At 58.2% G+C, this 19,497-nt stretch overlaps 1 protein-coding gene across 3 annotated transcripts; it reads left to right on the top strand.

Annotated features, from left to right (window-relative positions):
- Window positions 1-5,507: 5,507 nt before the first annotated feature.
- CST7 (cystatin F) lies at window positions 5,508-19,244 on the top strand. Of its 3 annotated transcripts, XM_029219364.1 has the most exons (4): window positions 5,521-7,659; window positions 15,139-15,311; window positions 16,184-16,300; window positions 16,939-19,244. In XM_029219364.1, the coding sequence occupies exons 1-4, from the start codon at window positions 7,590-7,592 to the stop codon at window positions 17,014-17,016; spliced, it is 438 nt and encodes a 145-aa protein (XP_029075197.1). In that variant the 5' UTR covers window positions 5,521-7,589; the 3' UTR covers window positions 17,017-19,244. The 3 variants fall into 3 exon arrangements, 2 of the variants coding, with proteins under 2 accessions (XP_029075197.1, XP_029075196.1); XR_003792994.1 differs by having other exon boundaries at window positions 5,508-7,659; window positions 15,139-16,300; XM_029219363.1 differs by having other exon boundaries at window positions 7,487-15,311.
- The last annotated feature ends 253 nt before the right edge of the window (window positions 19,245-19,497 follow it).

The following is a 19,497-nucleotide window of genomic DNA, read 5'->3' as shown; positions in this document are numbered from 1 at the left end:
GGATGGATGGATAGATGGATGGACGATGGATGGTGGATGGATGGATGGATGGATGGATAGATGGATAGATGATGGATGGATGGATGGATGATGGAAGGATGGAGCCAATGTAGAAAAAGTTAACTGTGGCATCTAGGGGGTGGCTTGTGAATGTCCACAGAACAATTCATTCAACTTTTCTGGAAAAGCTTGAAAATTTTGCTACTAAAATGTTGTGGAAGAAATCAAGTGAGAACTGACTTTCATGACTGTCCCTTTGACCCTGGATTCGTGGTTCTGTGACACCTGCACCCACCACACACACGACATGTAAGTCCAGCCATCCCTGGTTCGGGCTGGTCCCAGGGGTTTCAGGAGGGTAAACACCTCAGCAGATTCACCTGCACAATTAAAAATTCACCAAGGATGGGACAAATGCAAGGGAGGCGGTGAAACCAACCCTAGCTCACCACACAACTTGGAGTCGGGAAATTACAATCTGGAAATTTTACACGAGGGCTACGGAAACTAATGGCAGAAGGAAAGCCAGTGAAATGGGTTATCCACATCAGCGTGGAGCCAAACAAATGAGGCCCGAGAGTTACAGACGCCCGAGGGAAGGTTCGCCCAGGTGCCTAATTAACAGCAATAAATGGGACGTCAGATGCCAAGGGGGACCGAGGCAGAGAAGCCACTGTCGACTTAAAAAAAAATGCACAATGTGAGAGTTGTGAGCTAAGTTTTATTCGGGGCAAAATGAGGACTGCAGCCCGGGAGACAGCATTTCAGATAGCTCTGAGAAACTGCTCCAAAGAGGTGGAGGGAAGGTCAGTATATGTGTGATTTTCATTCAAGGGGAGTACATGCAATCAAGCACGTATTTTTTTACAGAAGGTTTCTGCTAGTCACGAGAAGCAGTCATCACCATGAAGGATTTTAGTGCTTATCTAGATATGAGGAGATACAAGAATTGGGCTCATAAAATCTGCTCCTGAAAATATGTATCTGCAGACCTGTTCCGCCAGTCTTTCCCGGAGCAGAGCGCCTCATGTCTGCGCTCCACCTGAGCTCCTTTCCGGGGGTGTTGACAGTCAGCAGCTCCAGCACCACCTGATTTAATCCTTGTAGAGGTAGGTGGCAAGTGCCAACGACAAGTGCCAATTTGTAGTTGATACCATCTTCGTGCATTTAAATCCGCAATCATTCCGTGAAACGAGGAGGGACGCAGGGAGGAAGACAAACCTGGGCCGTGGGGCGGGCGGTGTGTCTGCCTGAGCTCTTGCGGAGACCCAGCTGCGCTCCAGGGTCTAGCTGGGCCCCCAGGAGCTTTGAAGATGCTCATTCCCAGCCCCACACCCAGATCCACAGAGTGCGTGTTCACTCAGGAACAAACGGTCTGCATTTCTGCCAAGTTTGTGGGGCTATTCTAATGAGAGGCCTCCGTAGGAACCAGGACCCCACCTGGAAGCTGCTGGAGGCCAGAGGCAGGTGCTCTCAGTGCCCTGCCCACATCGCAGTGCCTGGTGGGGTGGCCATGCTACTGGGGGGACACTGTGAGCGCCACCTCTGCCTGAGGGCTCTCTCCAGCCGCCCTGAGGGCTGCTCTCAGCCCACCACCCAGCACCTCCCCCACCTCCAGGGGCCTGGCTCTGAGATCCCCAGCCACCCAGCAAGAACCTGTGCGTTAACCCACCTGTACAGGCTGTGTCCCCGTCCCACTGCCCACCCACGTCTCCCGGCGTGGAAATAAACAAGGACCACCCATAGGAGAACAAGCAAAAGCTATCTCCCCTATTCAGAGCGTGAGACAGCAAGGGAACTCAGCCACTGGCGCGTGGCAGAGACGGGCGTGCAGGCCAGGGAGGGGGACGGGGGAGGCTGGAAGCAGGCAACCAGAAGCGGGGCATCCTGCGGGCCTGGCAGGGGGTACATTTGGCTTTCTTCTCTTGTTGATGCTAAGTTGAACACGGGGTCAAAAATTAGGGAAGCTGACAGCTCCTGACCAAGCTTGGCCGTTGGGGTGATTGCAGCAGAGGCTGTGGTCTGGCTTCCTGGGCAGGTGCAGCAGGGAGTGGGCAGGGTGCCAGGGTCACGTGTGGTGTGGCTGTTGCCCACGAGTGCACGTGCCTCACTGGGACCTCCACCCCCCATATGCCAAGTGCTCCAGCCACTGTCTCAGGTCTGCTGGAGGGGCGGTACTCAGCGTGAGACCTGCCTGAGGAGGAAGATGAGGTAGGCGGTCTGTGAGACTGCTGAGCCGAGGCCCCCAGAGGCCTCAGCAGCTCCTGGCCCACCACCTTGCAGGGCCCTCCTCTTCCTGACACCCCCTGGAGCAGACGCAACAACGGCCCCAGAGATGCCCACATCCTAAGCCTGAAACCTGTGACTATGGTACTCTTCAGGGAAAAGGGCCGCTGCAGATGTGAGGAAGGACCTCGAGGTGGGGTGATTACCCAGAATACAGGGGTATGGCAGGGGGCTAAATGTAATCACGTGAAGCCTTAAGAGCAGAAAACGCAGCTTTAGTCAGAAAGAAAGATGTGAAGGGGGAAAACAGGTCAGAGAGTTGCCTCGCCTCGGCGGTCAGCAGCCCATGTCTCTGTGCTGGGGTCACAGCAGGTTCCAGCACCCGACGTGCTGCCCTGAGCCTTTTCCTCCTCATCGTCCAGTTCCAGAATTTCCAGGAGTTTCCAGAGCCCCAACTCCAGACCCTGACAGCCCTTGGCTGTAAAACCCACTCAAAGAGAATGCGGTCCATGGAAACTCAGCAGGCGGGTGGGGACGATACAGGTGGACACAGAGTCTAACTCTACACACAGCCCTTGGCTCTCCAATGCCAGGTCATAGGTCACTCTACTGCCACTGTCCTGCAGCGTGAGGCTTAAAGAGCCACTGGACAAGGGCCTGGCTGGCAGCGGCAGAGCCAAGCTTACTGTCAGCACCAGCACTTGCTCCCCTTGAGCAAACCTTCCTAGGCTCAGGTGGCCCCAAGAAGGACCCAGAGGTCCAGGACAACACGATGAGGCTGGGCCAGCACAGCACAGCTGTCCTGACGAGGCGCCCGACCCCCACCAGCCTCTGCTCACGATGCTACCTCTGCTTTCACCCCCTCCTTTCCTGCCAATAAAACTCCTACCCCGTCATCAGAGCTCAACTTAAATATCCCTTCTGTGGAGATACCAAGCAGTCAGCAGAGGGGGCAGTCGCTCCCTCAGCCCCTCCAGGCTAGCCCCCTGGTCCCAGGCCCGGGCCTCAGCCCCCCTCAGGGCGGTAGAGACAGCTGTGCAGGCTGAGCTCCTGTCTCCATGAGAAGCCGCTGCTGCAACATGATGTCGTGAGTCGCTGTCTGGGTGACACAGCGGGAGGCCAAGCAGCCCAGCCCTCGTGGAGTCCCCAGGTGAGGGGCAGCATCCAGCCCACCCAGGCGAGCAAGTATCAGGGCCCCTGAGGACGCTTCTTACCCGCAAAGCGTAAGGGCAAAAGGAGCAGCGGAATCTCGTCCCATCCCGTCACGCCAGGTGCTGCTCCAAACCAGGACCCAGGGCTGGCCGGTGCAGTCAGGCTGACCCACCAGGGCCCTGAGCTGAGAGCCCCCGGATCCACACAGAAGAATCACGTGTAAAGAGCTGGCAACTCTGTCCTTCCAGCCAGGTCACCAGACCAAGCAAGGGTTGGGCTGCCAGGTTTAGCACATAAAAATACACAAAATTTGGACTTTATAGAATGAATGATTTCAGTATAAGTACATCCCATGCGATATTTAGGATATACTTATACTAAAAATTTATTTGTTGTTTCTCTGAAATTCAAGTTTACAGGGTGCCCTGTATTTTAACTGGCAACCTTAGGTAACGGGTGTCAGAAGCCAGGCCAGGCCTTTACGTGACCTCTGGGCAGAAGCCACAGCACTGAGACAGGTAAGGCAGGTTGTGTGCAGTATCTAGGAACCAAGCCCCACTGTGCCTGTGGCACGTAAGTTCAGCTCCACCTGTGGATCCAGGCTCCCATCACCACCGGAAAGGTTCTCAGTTCTCCTGGTCAATAGCATTACCAACTTCTCCAGCCTCCCAACTGGCAAACACATACCGCTGATACCGACCCAGCCACAAACTTGTTTCCCATCTGTCAGTTGGGGCCTTTTATGCTGAGGGAAAGGAAAACAAACCTGGAAAATCCAACTAGAATGGTCTTAAGCAGCAAAAGACTGGATGGGAACTCATAACTGGAAAATCTAGCAGCACATGAGCTTCAGGGTAGGTTTGATCCAGGGGTTTGTCACCTGCCACTCCAGGGGCCACTACACCAACAGCCCTGCTGAGATCAAGTCCAGACGCGGCACCAGCATCTTAGGGTGATTCCAGGCCCAGCCTGTGGCTCTTCCCAGGGATGCCCCAGACCCCATGGAGATGGACATACCGACACATGCAGCCCCCCACGCGCAGAATGTGTGATCATGACGGATGGTTGCGGGCGGCACTGGGTGCAGGAACCCCACCCGCACAAGCACCAAGATCCCCCAGGAGGAGGCCCAGCCTGGGGAGAGTGAAGAGCCCCCAGGCCGAAGATTTGCAGGGTCCCTCCCACCCCCACTGAGAACTGTATTTCCCCAGAGAGGGCCCAGGACTGCTGAAATTCATCACCAGTACAGCAGATGTAAGGACAGAAGCAGGGGGGTTCCCAGAGCAGAGGAGGAAGCCCCCAGCCCCCAGCGTGGGAAACGCCGGGCAAGACCTGCTCGTTTCTTGGATCACGGCGCCACCGTGTGGACAAAGTCTGCTCGCCACCCAGCAGCTCTTCGCAGACCAAAAAAGCACATTCCTGCCCCTCCACTCAGACAACCACCGTGGACTTTAGAAAATAAAGTACACGCAGGGCGTAAGGTCTCAGAAGCCCATCGGGCAATCCTCTCCTGGGACAACCAGTTTTTGTGCTTCTTCTGTACGTTGTTTGGGTGCACAAAAGTCACACACACACACAACCCTAGACTCCTTCCAAGGCCCCCCACACTCCTGCTCTGCAGGGCTCGGTGATGCTTTTGCCAACAGTCGTGCTGGACAGGATGTCGGCTCACTCGGGCCACCATCGGGGCCCCCATGGCCAAGCTGGCATCTGCAGGCTGGCCGGTGCCAGCGTGGCCGGCACGGACAGCCCCAGGCTTGGGACCCCAGGCCGGGGGCGGGGGGACGAGGGGCAAGGAGTGCAGGGCAGCGGCCGGGACCACAGCGCTGGGCCTGGGCCCCAACTCTGCAAAACTTCCCGCAACTTCTCACCCCCTTGTGCCTCAGTTTCCTCAACTGTCAAATGGTGTGGGGATTTGAGAAAAGTGCCCGGCACACAGCAAGTGCTGGAACATGCCCTCTCACCAACACCGCGGCTGTCATCAGAACGAATGCAGCAACACTTCTGGCGGAGCCCCAGGCTCCCTGGGCCCGGCTGTGGCCAAGACGGGCTGCACGAGGCAGGAAGCTCGGAACCTGGAAGCAGCAGGACGGCTCAGGTGTCCGGTTCGCCCCTGCTCCTCGGGGCGGGCGGGGGGGTGGTGGGGGGAGGACAGCCTGAGAACTGGCCGGCTCCAGCCAACCAGCAGGGGTCACAGCGTGGAGGCCGAAAGAAAAAGTCTCCTGGGATTTTTGTGAAAACAGATTCCTGGGCCCCACTCATAGAGCCTGATCACGGGCAGAGCCTGAGAAGCTGCATTTCCATCAAGGGCCCAGGGAGTGCTGACTGGGCACTGGGCAGGGGACCACATTTCAAGCAGGAAGGGGTGGCAGGAAGGGTGAATGATGAACAGACCCGCCAATGAATGAGTGGCACTCAGTGCAGAGCCCACGACCCCCACCAGGCCGAGGATGGGGCAGAAATAGTGCACGTACACACCTACAGTCACACACATGCACAGACACACAGACACATATGAACACACAGACTCAAAAGCAATGTACACTCTCACACACAGATACATACAGGCACAGACACCTGCACAAATGTATGGGTCAGTGGTCTCCAGAAAAACAAAGGCAGTAGGGTGTGTGTATGTATGAAGAGATTTATCACAAGGAATTGGCTCATGGGATTAAGGAGGCTGAGAAGTCCAGACCTAGGACAGTCTGAGTCTGAGTCCGAAGGCTGGAGAAGACCGATGTCCCAGCTGGAAGATAGGCAGGCAGAGAGGATTCTTAGTTCCCGGCCTTAGTTCTATTCAGGCCTTCGACTGAATGGACAAGGCCCACCACGCAGGAGGGCCAGGTGCCTTAGTCAGTTTACTGGCTCCAGCACTGATCTCCTCCAGAAACACTCCTCGTGGACACACATGGGATCACGTTTGACCAAATGTCCGGGCCCTCAGTGGCCCAGTGGACACATAAAATCAACATCACAACATACATACAAAACACACACAGACTTATACACATCTGCGTGTAAGCACATACACACCTTTCATTCACACTCAGAAAAACACACTTCCACATGTTCACATTCAGACACATGTAAAGACTGGATGCACACGCATACACATGACACATGTACACAGCGCACACATGCATACTTCCCCGGGGGCCCGTAACGCTGCTCTAACCCCAGTTCCTTCCTCCTCTCTGGGCCTCTGCTCGCCCCAGGCCTGGGCGGTGAGGTGCACCATCACCCACATTCACAGACAACAGGGCCGAGGGCCAGAGACAGTGCAGTGACAGGCAGGTCCCATAACCGCTCTGAGCTCCCCAACCCCCAGAACTTCTTAAAGTGGGAATGAGCCACCGCACTGAGGACATGCAGGAGTGACCGCCGGCTCCCGAGGTACTGCAGGGTCAAGGCCGTGAGCACAGGGGAAGCCCAACTCCTTGCCATGCCTGGTGGAGGGCACAGGCACAGTGGCCGTTTACATTCACGACATCCCCAAATCCTCAGCATAACCTGAGGAACTGAGGCTTGGAGACCCCCACCCAAGGTGAGCCAGGTGTTCAGAGGTAGAGCCTCAAGCCTTTTGGCTCCAGAGCTCCCACTCCTAACCGTGGGCCTGGCCTAGAGGTTGGGCAGAGTGCCGGGACCTCTAGCCCAGACACTGTTCCTCTCCTTTGCCAGCTCTGAGCCAAAAAGGTTCAAGAGTCCATCACTCATCAGCGAACGCTGTTCCTCACCCGGTTCCAGGCCTGGCGAAGTTCATCCTCTGAACTGCAATCTGCACCCTGTTTTCCTGCTACTTCCCAGGGAAAGCCACCTAATTCACGCCAGCAGGAGGACAGTCTCCTGCAGGGGGCCACTCAGACCCCAGAATCTAGGCCTGAGGAGCGTACCCTTTGGAGAAGGAACCCCAAGTGCGTGTGCTTCTGAAAATCCCTGCTCATTTTTCTGCTGCAACGTCTCTTCCATGTGTTTCAAGGGTAGAAAATCGCAGAAGTTTTGCTCACAGCTCTCACCTCTTCCTCCCCTCCCCTGCAAATAATCGCTGTTTGGAAACTTTTACAAAGGAAGCGGTTGAGCTTGTAGCTGCTAGATGTGGAGATGAAGAGCAAGAAACCACCACCCGCACCCCAGGCAGGCGGTTCGCGGGGCGGGGCTCCCCCAGCACCTCGCTGCCGGCGCCCCTGCTCAGCACAGCCCTGCGTGCAGCCATGCGTCCTGCCGGCATACTGCTGGTCGTCTGTGGCCTCGTCCTGGGTGCCACGGGGGACCCTTCGCAAGGTAAGAGGGGACCTCCCCACCGTCCAGGCGCCGTGAGCTTGACCCCCAACCCCGTTCCCAAGGCACGTTCCAGGGGACCTCACAGCAGCTGCCTTTGTGGGGAGCAAGCTTCGGCAGAGGGGGACTGGGGGGGTCTGGGGACCGGGGAAGTGCCTTCTGTCCCCCACCGCTCCAGGGGTCTGCAAGTACCCAAGGGAGGCCCACCACGGCCCCTCCACGGAGACAGCACACAGGGTAGCAGTCAGGCCGTTTCTATTTGATGGTGCACTCTTCCTGCCTCTGCTGCTGCCCTGTGACTTGGCTCGGAGGAACCTAACTAAGTCTTCATCCTTCCAGCCAGGCCAGAGCTGGGGGGAGGGCGAGGGGAGCCGCCACCTGTAGGCCAGGAAATGAGGCACAGAGAGGTTAGGCGACTTGCCCAGTAACACAGCCCATGAGCACCTGCCCCCTGCGCACGAGGAAGCTGGTAGACGGGGCTGAAGTGACCAGCGGGAGGTGGAGGATACAGCCCCCAGGTAGCAACTGGTCTTTGCCCTCCTCCCTCTTTGAAGAGGTCTGGAGCCTGGCCACGGGTGACCAGGTCTGGGGTGCCCAGACAGGTGCCCAGGGGACAGCCTGAGCCTCTCAGTCCCTGGAGGTCACAGCCTCGGAAGTGGGTGACATCTCAGGCACCATGCAGACAGGACATCCTGCCTCTGCCGCCTCCCCCAGCCGCGGTCTTAGCTCCCACCATGAAGCCTCACAGGTCCTCTCCTCCGGGAGCTGTCTGTCCTCCTGGGCCCCCTTAGTGCCCAACCGAGGAGGCCACGCCAGGGAAGTGGCTGGACGTTCAGACCAGGGAAGTGACTCCCTCCGAAAGCCTGAGTGAGGGGCCCGCCACCTCCGCTGCACTGGGATGTAACATTCGTGCCCTCTGCCCCGCTTTCCTAAGCTGCTTCTGCCGGCCTCATTCCCTCCCCTAACAAGCAGAGCAGGATTGTGTGGGGAATCCTGGCCCAGGAGGCGCTGGACGCTGGCCTCCTTCCCTTGGCAGGACTGCCTCCCCTCTGCTGGGGTTTGGTGCTGGACCAAACCCTCTCCAACCCAGTCCCGCACCTGCCCCCTCGGGAGGTGGAAGACGGCCTGCCCTTGACACAGCCCTCTGGCTGGCCTGGCCCTCCCCCATCAGGCCTGCTCTCAGCCCCACAGCCCAGATGGAGGAGGGTCCAGAGTCCAAACCACATGCAGAGGCCTTGGGACCTGGAGCCTCTCTGAGCCTCAGTCTCACTGTCCATGAAATGGGTAAACCACTGCACCCCTCAGGCCGTGGAGACGCCTGGCTGCGGTGGCCCACGGAAGGCAATGCCCCGGGCCTGGGGTGGGGGGCAGCTGCCCACCTGCACCCCTGCTCCTGAGCCTCTGCTGGCCGCAGCCCCTACGCCACACAGATCCTTTCTGCTGCCTCCTTCAGGTGACAGGTGACGGCCCCAGCGAGGGCCTCGGGCTCGAGTGAGTGGCTTGGAGGCCCCTGTCTGGGGGTCGAGAAGAGACAGCTTGGCCCCAGACCCGAGTCCGCCCCTCAGCCGCACGGCCTTCCTCTAAGAACAGATCCTAGAGCCTTCCGTGGTGGGAGGACAGGGGCCCCGAGTGTCGCCACCTGGGCACCTGGCTTCTCCCCGCCCCTGGCGCTCAACTACGCTGACCTGACCCCGGCAGCCTCCCTCTCCAAGCCCTTCAGAACCTAGGAAATTGCTACATCGATTTCTTCAGCCACTTTTCCTTCAGTTGAAAATGGAAGCCCTTTTTCAACCTGACTCTCATCTCTCCTGGGAAGCCCTCCCAGTCGGGCTCACAGGGGCCCATCTTCCCATCACAGGCTGCCTGGCAGGGTCTGGGGTCCAGCAGCCACCGTCACCAGTGGCAGGACCCAGAGACCACCCACCACAAGGGCGGCCCATGCCGGTCTGCATCCCAGGGTGGGGGTTGGGGGGGAACTGCTGCATCTCGGCGTGAGGGCCAGTGACCCACCCTCTGCATTTTGAGGTTTCTTTTTTCCAGTGGGGACACCCATTTGCCCTCAGAGCGCCACTGCAGCCATTTCCCATATTTGATCATCATGACACTATGGCATGTCCTTTATCAACAAGATCTTCCTACGGATGGTCTCCTGTATTCCCACCACAACCCTGTGGGGTTGGTGCCATCCTCACCCATTATACAGGCTCAGGAAGGTCAAGCAGTTTCCCCAAGGCTGTACAGCCTTTGAGAGGCAGACTAGGGACTCACTCTGGGCATGTCCCAGTGGATTAAGGCAGGGACTAACCAGCATCTTGTTTGTGCCGGGGGACACCTATGCTCTCAAAACAACGGGGCTACTCATTAGTCAGAGCCCCCAGAGCACAGCCGGGTGGGTGTGGCCCCACGGAATTAAGGGCAACCACCAGCACACTGAGTTCTGGTGTCACGTGAGGGGGCGAGGCTCGGAGTGAACCTCCAGGTGGGCAGTGGACACCAGCACCCCGCTCTCTGGGCACAGCCCTCCTAGTGTGCGCTCCAGGACCCCGCCCGTGGCATGACAAGGGCCCCGTGATGCTGGCAGGGAAGCAGCCACCACGAGGAGACCACCGGGGACACGGTGGGGCAGCCTCCAGTGGGGGCCTCAGTGTTTGGCTCCTGAGCACCCTGGCTCCCTTCTAGGGTCCCCCCACCTCCCAGCCACACACAGGACACTCCTGAAACAGGAAGGGGTGGGGAGCCTCAGCTGCCTGAGCAGCCCTCTCTCCCTTCCACGCCAGGGAAGGAGGGGCTGCGCGGCCTGAGGCACTGGACTCTCCAAAGGGCCCAGCACCCCTGGACGCACAGCCAGCGTCCCAGGCTCCAGCGCCTCCTACAGGACATCATCCCACGTCTTCATTTTTCAGAAAAGCAAGTTGAGGGATGTTTACCAAAAACATTTGCTGCTGACTCATTTTACCAGCTGTTCTTTGTCAGGAAGTTACTGTCCTCTCCTGGGACATTTGCTGCATGTTTGGTGGTAACTGGAGGGCAGACTCCATCCTCTTTAACCTGCATAGAAACAGTTAACTGTTGCCGCAACCCAAAGGGCTGCTGACCATGTCCCCCAAGCTCCAGCCCCACCTGCTCAACTGTGGATCTGCCTTGAACCCCTCGATGTTTGTGAAGTGCCCACACACTGGTGGAGGGAAATGAGTGCCCCAACTGGTGAGGGCAAGCGCAGAGCCTGGCCACCGAAATCAGTGGGGACAGTGTTAGTTCTGAAGAAGGGGGTGTAGGGACAGGACAGGACAGGAGCTGGAGTAGGAATCACTTGTGATTTAGATGGAAAGTTACACTTTTCAGCAAGAAACAGCAGAATGTTTCCTTGACGTTTTGCTTCCCATTCTGATCACATGAGAGGAGAGACCCCTTGACTCCCTTGAATCAGGTTGAATCAGGGGGTGTCGAAGGGGCCTGGGGTGACTTCACAGAAGCAGGTGGCCGGGAGTCCACTGGTGCAGCCTGAGCAGCCCAGGGGCCTGCAGGATCCCCAGCCGTGCTGGCTCCTGGAGCAGGTCCCAGCTGTGCCAGGGCAGGTGGGAAGGATCTGCCAGAGGCAGGTCCCGCACTGGTTCCTGCCCACGCTCTTCAGTTCCAGGGCCAGCTCCACCGCCCAGGTCTGAGACAACAGGCGCTCGCGTTTCCGCCCCGGGGAGTCTGCTCTGGCCCCAGGAAAGCTGGGCCTCTGCCGTCCTCCCTCCAAGCCTCGCGCCCCTGCACACTGCACTCGCCCGGTGCTCTTACAACTGTGCATCCGGGGGTGGCTGGAGCCCCCGCTCAGTACCCAGCACAGCGCTGCTGTCACCCCAATCTTCCCAAGTCTCCGGCCCCCCATCTCTTGCCCAATCTCTTGCCGTCTTGAGTCATTTTTTTCAAGACCAGCTGAAGAGCTACTTCTCTCCCAAGAGCAGTAAGGGGCCCTCTTCTCTCCTTCCTGACTCAGCCCGCCCGTCACCAAGGGGTCTGCCCACCTCCCTCTTCCCAGTGCCTTTCTGGGCCAAAGCCTCCATGCCCCGCCTGGCAGGGGATGGGGGAGGGAGTCCGGCTTATTTGGAAACCTCACTTCTCTGTGCCGCCTGGCCCTCCCCCACCCCAGCGTGTGTGATGAAGAGTGTTTGTTCCTCCTCACAACCTCTCCTTCTGGTTGTCCTTTCAGTCCACGTCACCAGGCCACCACCTGCCACCGGCGTGACTCACGATCCCCCCCCCCCCGTGGCCCCCGCACCCAGCCTGCAGCTAAGGGCAGTCAGGTCTGCCTCGTGCTCTGCCCTCTGCTCCCCTGGCCCATCTCCGTGCCTTCTAACTGGTCCCCACCCCCAGCTCCCTCTTTGAGCCCCTTCTGCCAGATCACTGCCCTGCCCCCAACCTGGAGTTGCCCACAGCACCTACTGAGAAATACTTCTTGAGAGAAAAAGAGCACAGCTTTCACACCTAGGTTTAACCCGCCCTGCACTCCTTCGAGGCCTGTTTCCTCCCTGTAGATGGGACCACGGCCAGCCCGGGGGGTACCCCTTGGCGGTGGTGGGAGGGGGCTAGCTGGCTGGGGCCCAGGGCCCCCAGCTGCCAGTCTTCTTCCGGAAGGAGAGCCCCTCTTTGGGCTTATTCTGCACCAACCTTGCCCTGTGGACGTTCTGAAGAATCGCTCTGAAAATAGGTTTGACTTTTCAACTTTTTAAAATTAAAAATGGGGTTTTACTGTTTGTTTAGATAACTCTGCTGATGAAACCTCACTTAACTGAAGCCTATATTTCAGGAAATGTAGTTAAAAATACACCAACTTCAAGTTTCCTACAACCTCTTTGTAACTTTACCAAAATTGCTTAGGAACTGACATCACACGTTTGGCAGACACATCATCAGAGGTTTGGCCTCACCTAATTTCACTTCATTATTATAGTCGTGTTAAGTTCAAGCGAAATTAAATGTATACTTTATTTAAAACAGGTAGCAGTGGTTACCTTTGCAACACTGAGAGTGAGCTCTAATGTTTCTGTTGTACTTTGCTGTGTTTTTCAAGTTTCCTACCAAACAAGTAAGCTTATAATCAGAAAAAGCAATATATGTAATTTGTACAAAGAAAAAATAGCCGTGGATATAGACCCACAAACACATGGGCGACTGGACCGTCCACCAGGTGGTCCTTCCCGTCTGCTGTTCAGACTATGCTGACAAGCAGAAATCAAAAGGTTTTCAAAACAGAAAAACACACTGGACTTCCTGTCGTCAACAGCAGGCCAGCAGCCCTCAAAGCACCAGAGTCAGAGCCACGGGCTCAGGGGCCCAGCCAGCCGACCAACCCAGCTGCCGCGTCCAGAGACCTCAGCCACGGCCCACCCCAGAGTCTTTGGGGACGTCATGTGAGGGCTGGATTATGGCAAAGGAGACTCTCAGAGACGTTGGGGACAAAGCTTCGTGGGGGAAGAGCGACAACCTCACCTGCTGGGAAGCTCTCATGGGGGTGGAGCAGGCCTCCCAGCTGAGGGGGCCTCACAGAGCCATCCAGAGCTCCATCTCGACCCAGGGACCCAGCTGGGGCCCACCTGCCAGGAGGGGTCCCGCTTGGGCGGGCAGTGCCAGCCCCCCTTACAAAGAGGCTGTCATGAGTGCCAGCGGCTCACCTCCAGGGTCATGGGCCCTCTGCAGATTCTACCCAGACCAGACCCACGCCTCCTCTGCCCACTGCCAGAGCCCCCTCCACCGCTCCACCCAACTGGAGAGGAGACCCCTCAGCGAGGCCGCATAGGGCCGGCTCTGGCCGTCCCGGTTCTCGCACCCGCTGGGGGTCTCGTGTGCCCACTGCCACAGCACATGTCCAGTTCTAAGGGGGGCTCTGTGCAGACCTCAGGCGGCGGACGGTGGGACCAGCCTCCTCCGAAAACCTCGCTCTGGGCTGAAGGGCTCACTGACACCCCGGCAAGACTTCCCCACTGAGTTGAGCTGAGCTGGCATCCGCCATGTCTCACCCTCTGCTGTGACCCACGTACAGGCCGGCCCCCAGAAGAGGTCCCAGCGTACTGGACTGACCTGGCCGAGGCTCCTGGACACATAGCTGCACACGGGCCGTCCTGCCAGGTGCCTGGGTCCCGGCCCAGCAAGGCCACTGACCCTGACCCCAACCCCCAGCTGAGGTGAAGGTTCTCAGCTGGGGGGCCCTGTCTCCAATGGGACACCCCCGTCCAGCCCCTGAGGAACAAAACCCCCAAGCACTGCCGACCTCACACCACTGTTTTCCTCCCACGAGTCGAGACTTCTTCACAACCAGGGAACCGTGTGGCCTCAATACGGCGGGGCCCACACCCAGCACCCTGGGTCTGCAGTCCCAGCGAGTCCCCCGTGAGGAGGGGACCCGGGCAGCACTGCCCCCTCCTTTCCGCACACAACACCCGGAAGCTCGTCCACAAGTCTCTACTTCCTGTGGCTCCAGCGGGTCCACCACGTGCTGACCCCACCCCCTCTGAATGCACCACAGGTGCTCCCCAAGGTCACGGCCAAGGGAGGCAGAGTGGCCTTCCAGGGCAGCGCAGGGCAGTGGACCCTCCACACCGGCCAGGGCGCAGCTGATCCCCGATGCAGGCCGTGCACGAGGCGCGGACCCCACTCTCCACGCGACTCAGTGAAAGAAAACAGCTGAGCTGGCACCAGGGGGTGGGTCAGCTCCGAGTCACTTCTGGCACAAGATGACTTCAGGGAAATCTGGGGAATTCTTAGAGAAGAGAAGTAATCTACAACCCTAAACCCTCTTCCCATTCTCCCTCCCCCTCATTTTAGATTTTAATATAGAAGTAGTCCGTGACCACTGCAGCAAAACTGAGAAACATAAATTTGAAATCAAGTCACCCCTGAGCCACCAACTAGAAAAGCCACCACCCACCTGTTGCCCAAACACCCCAAAGGAGGCAACACACGGGCGCCGCGGGACCTGGCAGCTGGGCGGATTCGGTCGAGAGTCCTGGGGGCGGAGGACGGCCTTCGAGCACTTCCCCTCGGCCACTTGCTGGGGACAAGCTGAGGGGTCGAAGCCAGAGGGCGGCCTCATAGGCCAGGGCCGACTTCTCGGAACACCAGGGCTCATCCTGACAGAGGTTCCAGGCCTGAGGGCGGGCAGGGGTGTCCAGGCTCCTGTAACTGTTGGAAACAACCTGGGTTCTGAAAGGACAGAACCCAGGGACACATGCAGGCAGGGACAGGACGGGACCACATCTTATCCACCTCTGCGCCGCCCACCGCACTGGCCCTCGGCTGAGGACGGGGCAACCACGGGGACGGAGGGCAGACGCACTGGGGGGCGAGAGATGGACGGGCCGTCAGGGTACACGGCCATGGGAGGGGAGAACAGGCCGGGTGGGCCGGGCACCACACTGGGAGCAGAGGCGGGAGGCGTGATCCCTGGACCAAGGAACCCCCCACAGTTAACGTTCTTGTCTGGTTCTGTTTCTCGTCCAGATTTTTGTTCCCAGATCCTTAACTCAGGTGTGAAGCCAGGATTTCCCAAGACTATCAAGACCAACGACCCGGACGTCCTCAGGGCAGCCAGACACAGCGTCGAGAGCTTCAACAACTGCAGCAACGATGCCTTCCTGTTCCGGGAGTCACACATCAGCCGAGCCCTCGTCCAGGTGGGGTCTGGGCTCAGGACTGCCCAAGGCGGCCAGAACCGGACCGGGGCCACCAGAGTCAAGCACCGAGGCTGGCGCCGTCTCTCACTGCACCAGGCTCCTCCCGGACAGCACACAGGGAGGAGGGCGGGCGAGGGCGGCTACCACGGGCCACAAGCTGCCCCGCCGCCCACCTTCAGGGCTGCCTGCCTGCCGGGCTGCCCGCAGGCCACTGCTCCACGACCCCAAAGCACTTGCGGCCACGTCCCCCAACCACTGCCCCATCCCTGCAGGAGCGTCACACCCTGCAAGGTCCCCACGCTTCTCAGCGGCCCCATACGAGCAGCTCAGTGCTCCCCCTCCCACGGGGACACCACGAGGCAGCCAGGCCTGGCTCGTCCTGGGTCGCGAGAACACAGGTCAATGAGGGTACAGGACACAGTCAGTGACAGGACGCAGCCACTCTCGAAGAGCAGGGGCCCGGTGCAGCCAGTCAGCAAGCTTCGCAGTCACTGACCGGGTAGCTGGCCTTGGGGAGAGAGACCCACAGCCCCAAGGATGTGTGCTGCCCAACACCACCCCACATGCTGACTCACGATAATGGTCACCCCTGGGTACAGGATTGGGGGGGTGACTCTATTATCTCTCTTCTCTTTGGTAACCTCAAACTCTCAGGGCGGGATGCTGTCCCTATCATGGAGGGTGGTCTGCACGGGTATAAGTAGCCAGTGTCAGGACTCCAGGGGCCCAGACCCGGGGACTGGGGTCTTCAGCCTCCACCGTCTGCAGGAGCGCATGCCCAAGCCTGGGGGGAGGGAAGTGGACCCCCAGCTCACCCCATCTCTCACCATGTCCTAGACCCAGTGACCCAGGCCCGCCCTCTATCCCCTCAGATAGTGAAGGGCCTGAAGTTCATGCTGGACCTGGACATCAGCAGAACCACCTGCAAGAAGACCAGGCACTCGAGCCTGGACGACTGCGGCTTTCAGACCAACCGCACCCTGAAGCAGGTAAGAGGGCTCTGGCCTCCCCACCGCTCACCACCCCCCAGCCACCTCCGCAGCCTCGGAAATCACCCTCGGCACTGCTCTACCTGCGAGGTTCCTGACCCCACCCCTGAGCAGCGCCCACGTCCACCCCCGACACGGGAGAGTGAGAGGCAGCCCCCCAGGACTTCCCAAACGACACCCCTCCTCGCTCCCACAGGCACACCTCCAGGGAGTAAACACTGCAGGTTTGGGGGTGGGGGGAGAGCAAAAGAAAACTTGTACATAATTGAGAAATTTTATATACACACACGGGGAGAGTAGATGTGGCAAAATTTGGTAATTTGTAAATACATGTGTTGAGTATATATTTTTGAATTATTCTTTCAACTTTTCTGTAGGTTTGAAGTTTTTCAAAATAAAGCCAGGGCAGGGAGCGAATTCTTCAGTAAAGAAAACATACATGCACAGGCGTGGGCGCACACACAGACACGCACACACGTGAGCACACAAGCACAAGCACACACGTGTACAAACACACACACACACACACACCCGCCTGAGGCAGTGGCACTGGGAACCCACCTCTGCGGCAGGTGAGGTTACCCTGGCGGGGTGGGAAGCCTCCGTGAAGGGGAACTCTCAGGTCACCCTCGTTTCAGACTCTCAGCTGCTACTCTGAGGTCTGGGTCATCCCCTGGCTCCAGAGCTTCAAGGTGCCTGTCCTCCGCTGTCACTGACTCCCGCCTCCCAGCTCCACCCCTGCTGTCGTGGGCCCTGGGAAACAGCATCTCCTGAGAGCAGAATGGCAGACGGCTGGATTGAACACATCAAGCCTCCTCCCAAACTTAACTAGTCTCCCCAACGCTGTGCACCTAGATTGAGGGTCTGCACAGACAGGGTGAGTCCTCCAATGGGGATTACACGGGTTCTCGACCCCAAGGGGCCCTCCCACCTCACTGCCCTGAGATCCCAGGCCCTCGAGGAAAGCCCAGAGGGCCATCTTTCCATCTGAATAACTGTCCCTGCACTGGGCAGGGACCAGGCATCAGTGATGTCTTGGGTGAATAGTTAGGAATAAACCTGAATAAAGAACTGATCCCCTTGAAGCAATGCCTGCTGCTTGACCTGCTAAGGGGAGAATGGGGAAGTCAGGAGGCCCCCTTCCCTCCACAAAGCCCTGGGGGGCCTCGCCACTGAACCGTACTGAAGACCAAAGCCCCAAGGCCCCCCACCTCCAGCTGCGCTGTCCTCTGCGCATCTCACCCCCACGTTCTCTGCTGCCTGAGGCTCGGCAGCTGCGCCTGGGCAGGTAGGTGGGCAGGGACGGAGCAGATCCCACGGCTCGGCCCGGAGAGGGAGGAAGGGTGGGGGACCTGCTGGGCGGGGGCACCGCCGTGGGTGGGAAGGCGGGAAGGCCTTCGCAGTGGAGGCGGCACAAGGCTGGGCCAAGCGGGAGCAGGGGACCCAGACCCCTGCACCATGAGCCTGGGCGTCCTCGTCCAACTACGGATTAGCGCCAAACGTGCTGTCACCTTTAAAAGAACGACTCGGTAATTCACAGGAAACAGAAAATGTGCATTAAATTCGGCGACTTAGCTCGCTGTCATAAACGTGACAAACGCGAACCCCCAAGTGAAGTTCCTCTGGCTCCTGCGGCGATGAGAGTCACGATAATTCCACAGCCGCCTCCATTTCTGCGGCCCTGACTCACCTCCTGGTCACTAATTCAGGGGCAGTGGCGGCCACTATGCCACGCGATGCTGGACTCATTCGAGACTCTGAAGGCCCCTGAAGGCAGCCCTCTCGTGAACACAAGCAAGTTCAGCCCCTGCTTGACCCCATCCGTCAGCAGGACGGCAGGCACACCGGGGTCCAGCACCAGGGCCAGACGCTTCACGACATACCTGTGGGGCCCCCGTGACTGATGCAGGGGACACAAGCTCTAAGGTCCCCTCCGTCCTCACTTTCAAACACACACCAGAGCACAAGGCCAAGTGTCTCCTGACAACTGTGAGACCAACCGGACGCTGCCCCACAGGCCTCACGTGGTGTGAGAAAGAGAGGTGTGACGGGAAGCAGCCTCATGGCACCCCTGCCCCCAACTCCCCCTGTGCCCGTGACAGCGTCACTTACCACAGGGAGTGGATGTCAACCAGTGGTGGCCTGAAGTCCCATGCTGCCACCCAATTCTACCTGTTTCTTAAAACTTATCAGCTTTGCTCTAAGAGGGAATGATTCTGACAGTGGGAAGCTGCACCTTCATCTCATTCACTGTCACTGGGAAAATGTAAAGTTAAGGACACAGGATTCTAAGACATACAGTACCAGAATTATGACCAAGAAGAAGAAACACTTGAGGTCTCAAACTGACCAAAACCAGTCTAACTCCCGACAGACACGCCTGCCGTGCACTGTGTTCCAGAGCCTCCCCGCCAGGCCCTCCGCCCCTGCTCACCAGCCGTGCAGACTCTGGGATCCAGCTTCAGGGCCTCCACTCCAGATGCAGCCCAGCCCTCCCCGGGTTGCAGACGGGCCAGGCCCTGAGGAACGCAGCCACCCAGAGGACCACCTGCAAGGCTTAGCCCCGCTGCTGTCCCACCTCGGTGCCCGGGACATAGGCACCCGCAGGCCTGACCCCTGGACTGGGCAGCCACCCTGCCTCCTCGCCCCCAGCCGCCTGTGCCCCTAGGCAGGTCCCTCCCCAGCCTAGGTTCCCCCATGAGACGCGGCCACGTCTCCTTATATCACAAAGAGGTCAGTGCACATGAAAACTCAACACGGCAGAGAGAAGGATGATGACAAAAACCTCAACGCGGGGCCTCTGTCCTCTAAAAGGCAGCAACTGAGTCCCGATGGAGCTTTTGTAACGATGACAAAGCAGCACACAGTGAATGAATCACTTAATTTTAAGATCATGTTAGTAATTCCCATTAGAGTAAATCCGTTTCATGTTTACAACAAAAACCTATCATATATTTAAGCCTAATGAAGCTATATTTTGCACCTCATCATGGCAAATTACCAGATAAAATACAGGAAATGACACTTTGAGACAGGAAATCAACATCTGAGTCAAAACAAAAAAAAGACACCTTTGCTGAAAACTGTGAAAAGCTACCAGCTTCTCTGCACTGAGAGCACAGCCCTCAGTTCCCAACCAAGAAGAAATGTTCAGGGTCAGCACGCTTGGGTTCTGTGTTTTCGAGGCAGAATGGTCA

Source organism: Monodon monoceros, unplaced genomic scaffold, assembly GCF_005190385.1.
Source record: "Monodon monoceros isolate NGI ecotype Baffin Bay Population unplaced genomic scaffold, NGI_Narwhal_1 Super_Scaffold_13, whole genome shotgun sequence".
NCBI lineage: Eukaryota > Metazoa > Chordata > Mammalia > Artiodactyla > Monodontidae > Monodon > Monodon monoceros.
The sequence above is the reverse complement of the archived record's forward strand: the minus strand, read 5'-3'. Positions and strand labels throughout refer to the sequence as shown.

What these genes read in the sequence shown, in the direction of transcription:
- CST7 (XM_029219363.1), top strand. Translation starts at nt 14,988, where the DNA reads ATGGACGGGCCGTCAGGGTACACGGCCATGGGAGGGGAGAACAGGCCG. An exon ending in TCAGCCGAGCCCTCGTCCAG is followed by an intron (nt 15,312 to 16,183) that starts GTGGGGTCTGGG and finishes CTATCCCCTCAG; the next exon opens with ATAGTGAAGGGCCTGAAGTT. An exon ending in CCAACCGCACCCTGAAGCAG is followed by an intron (nt 16,301 to 16,938) that starts GTAAGAGGGCTC and finishes CCCTCGTTTCAG; the next exon opens with ACTCTCAGCTGCTACTCTGA.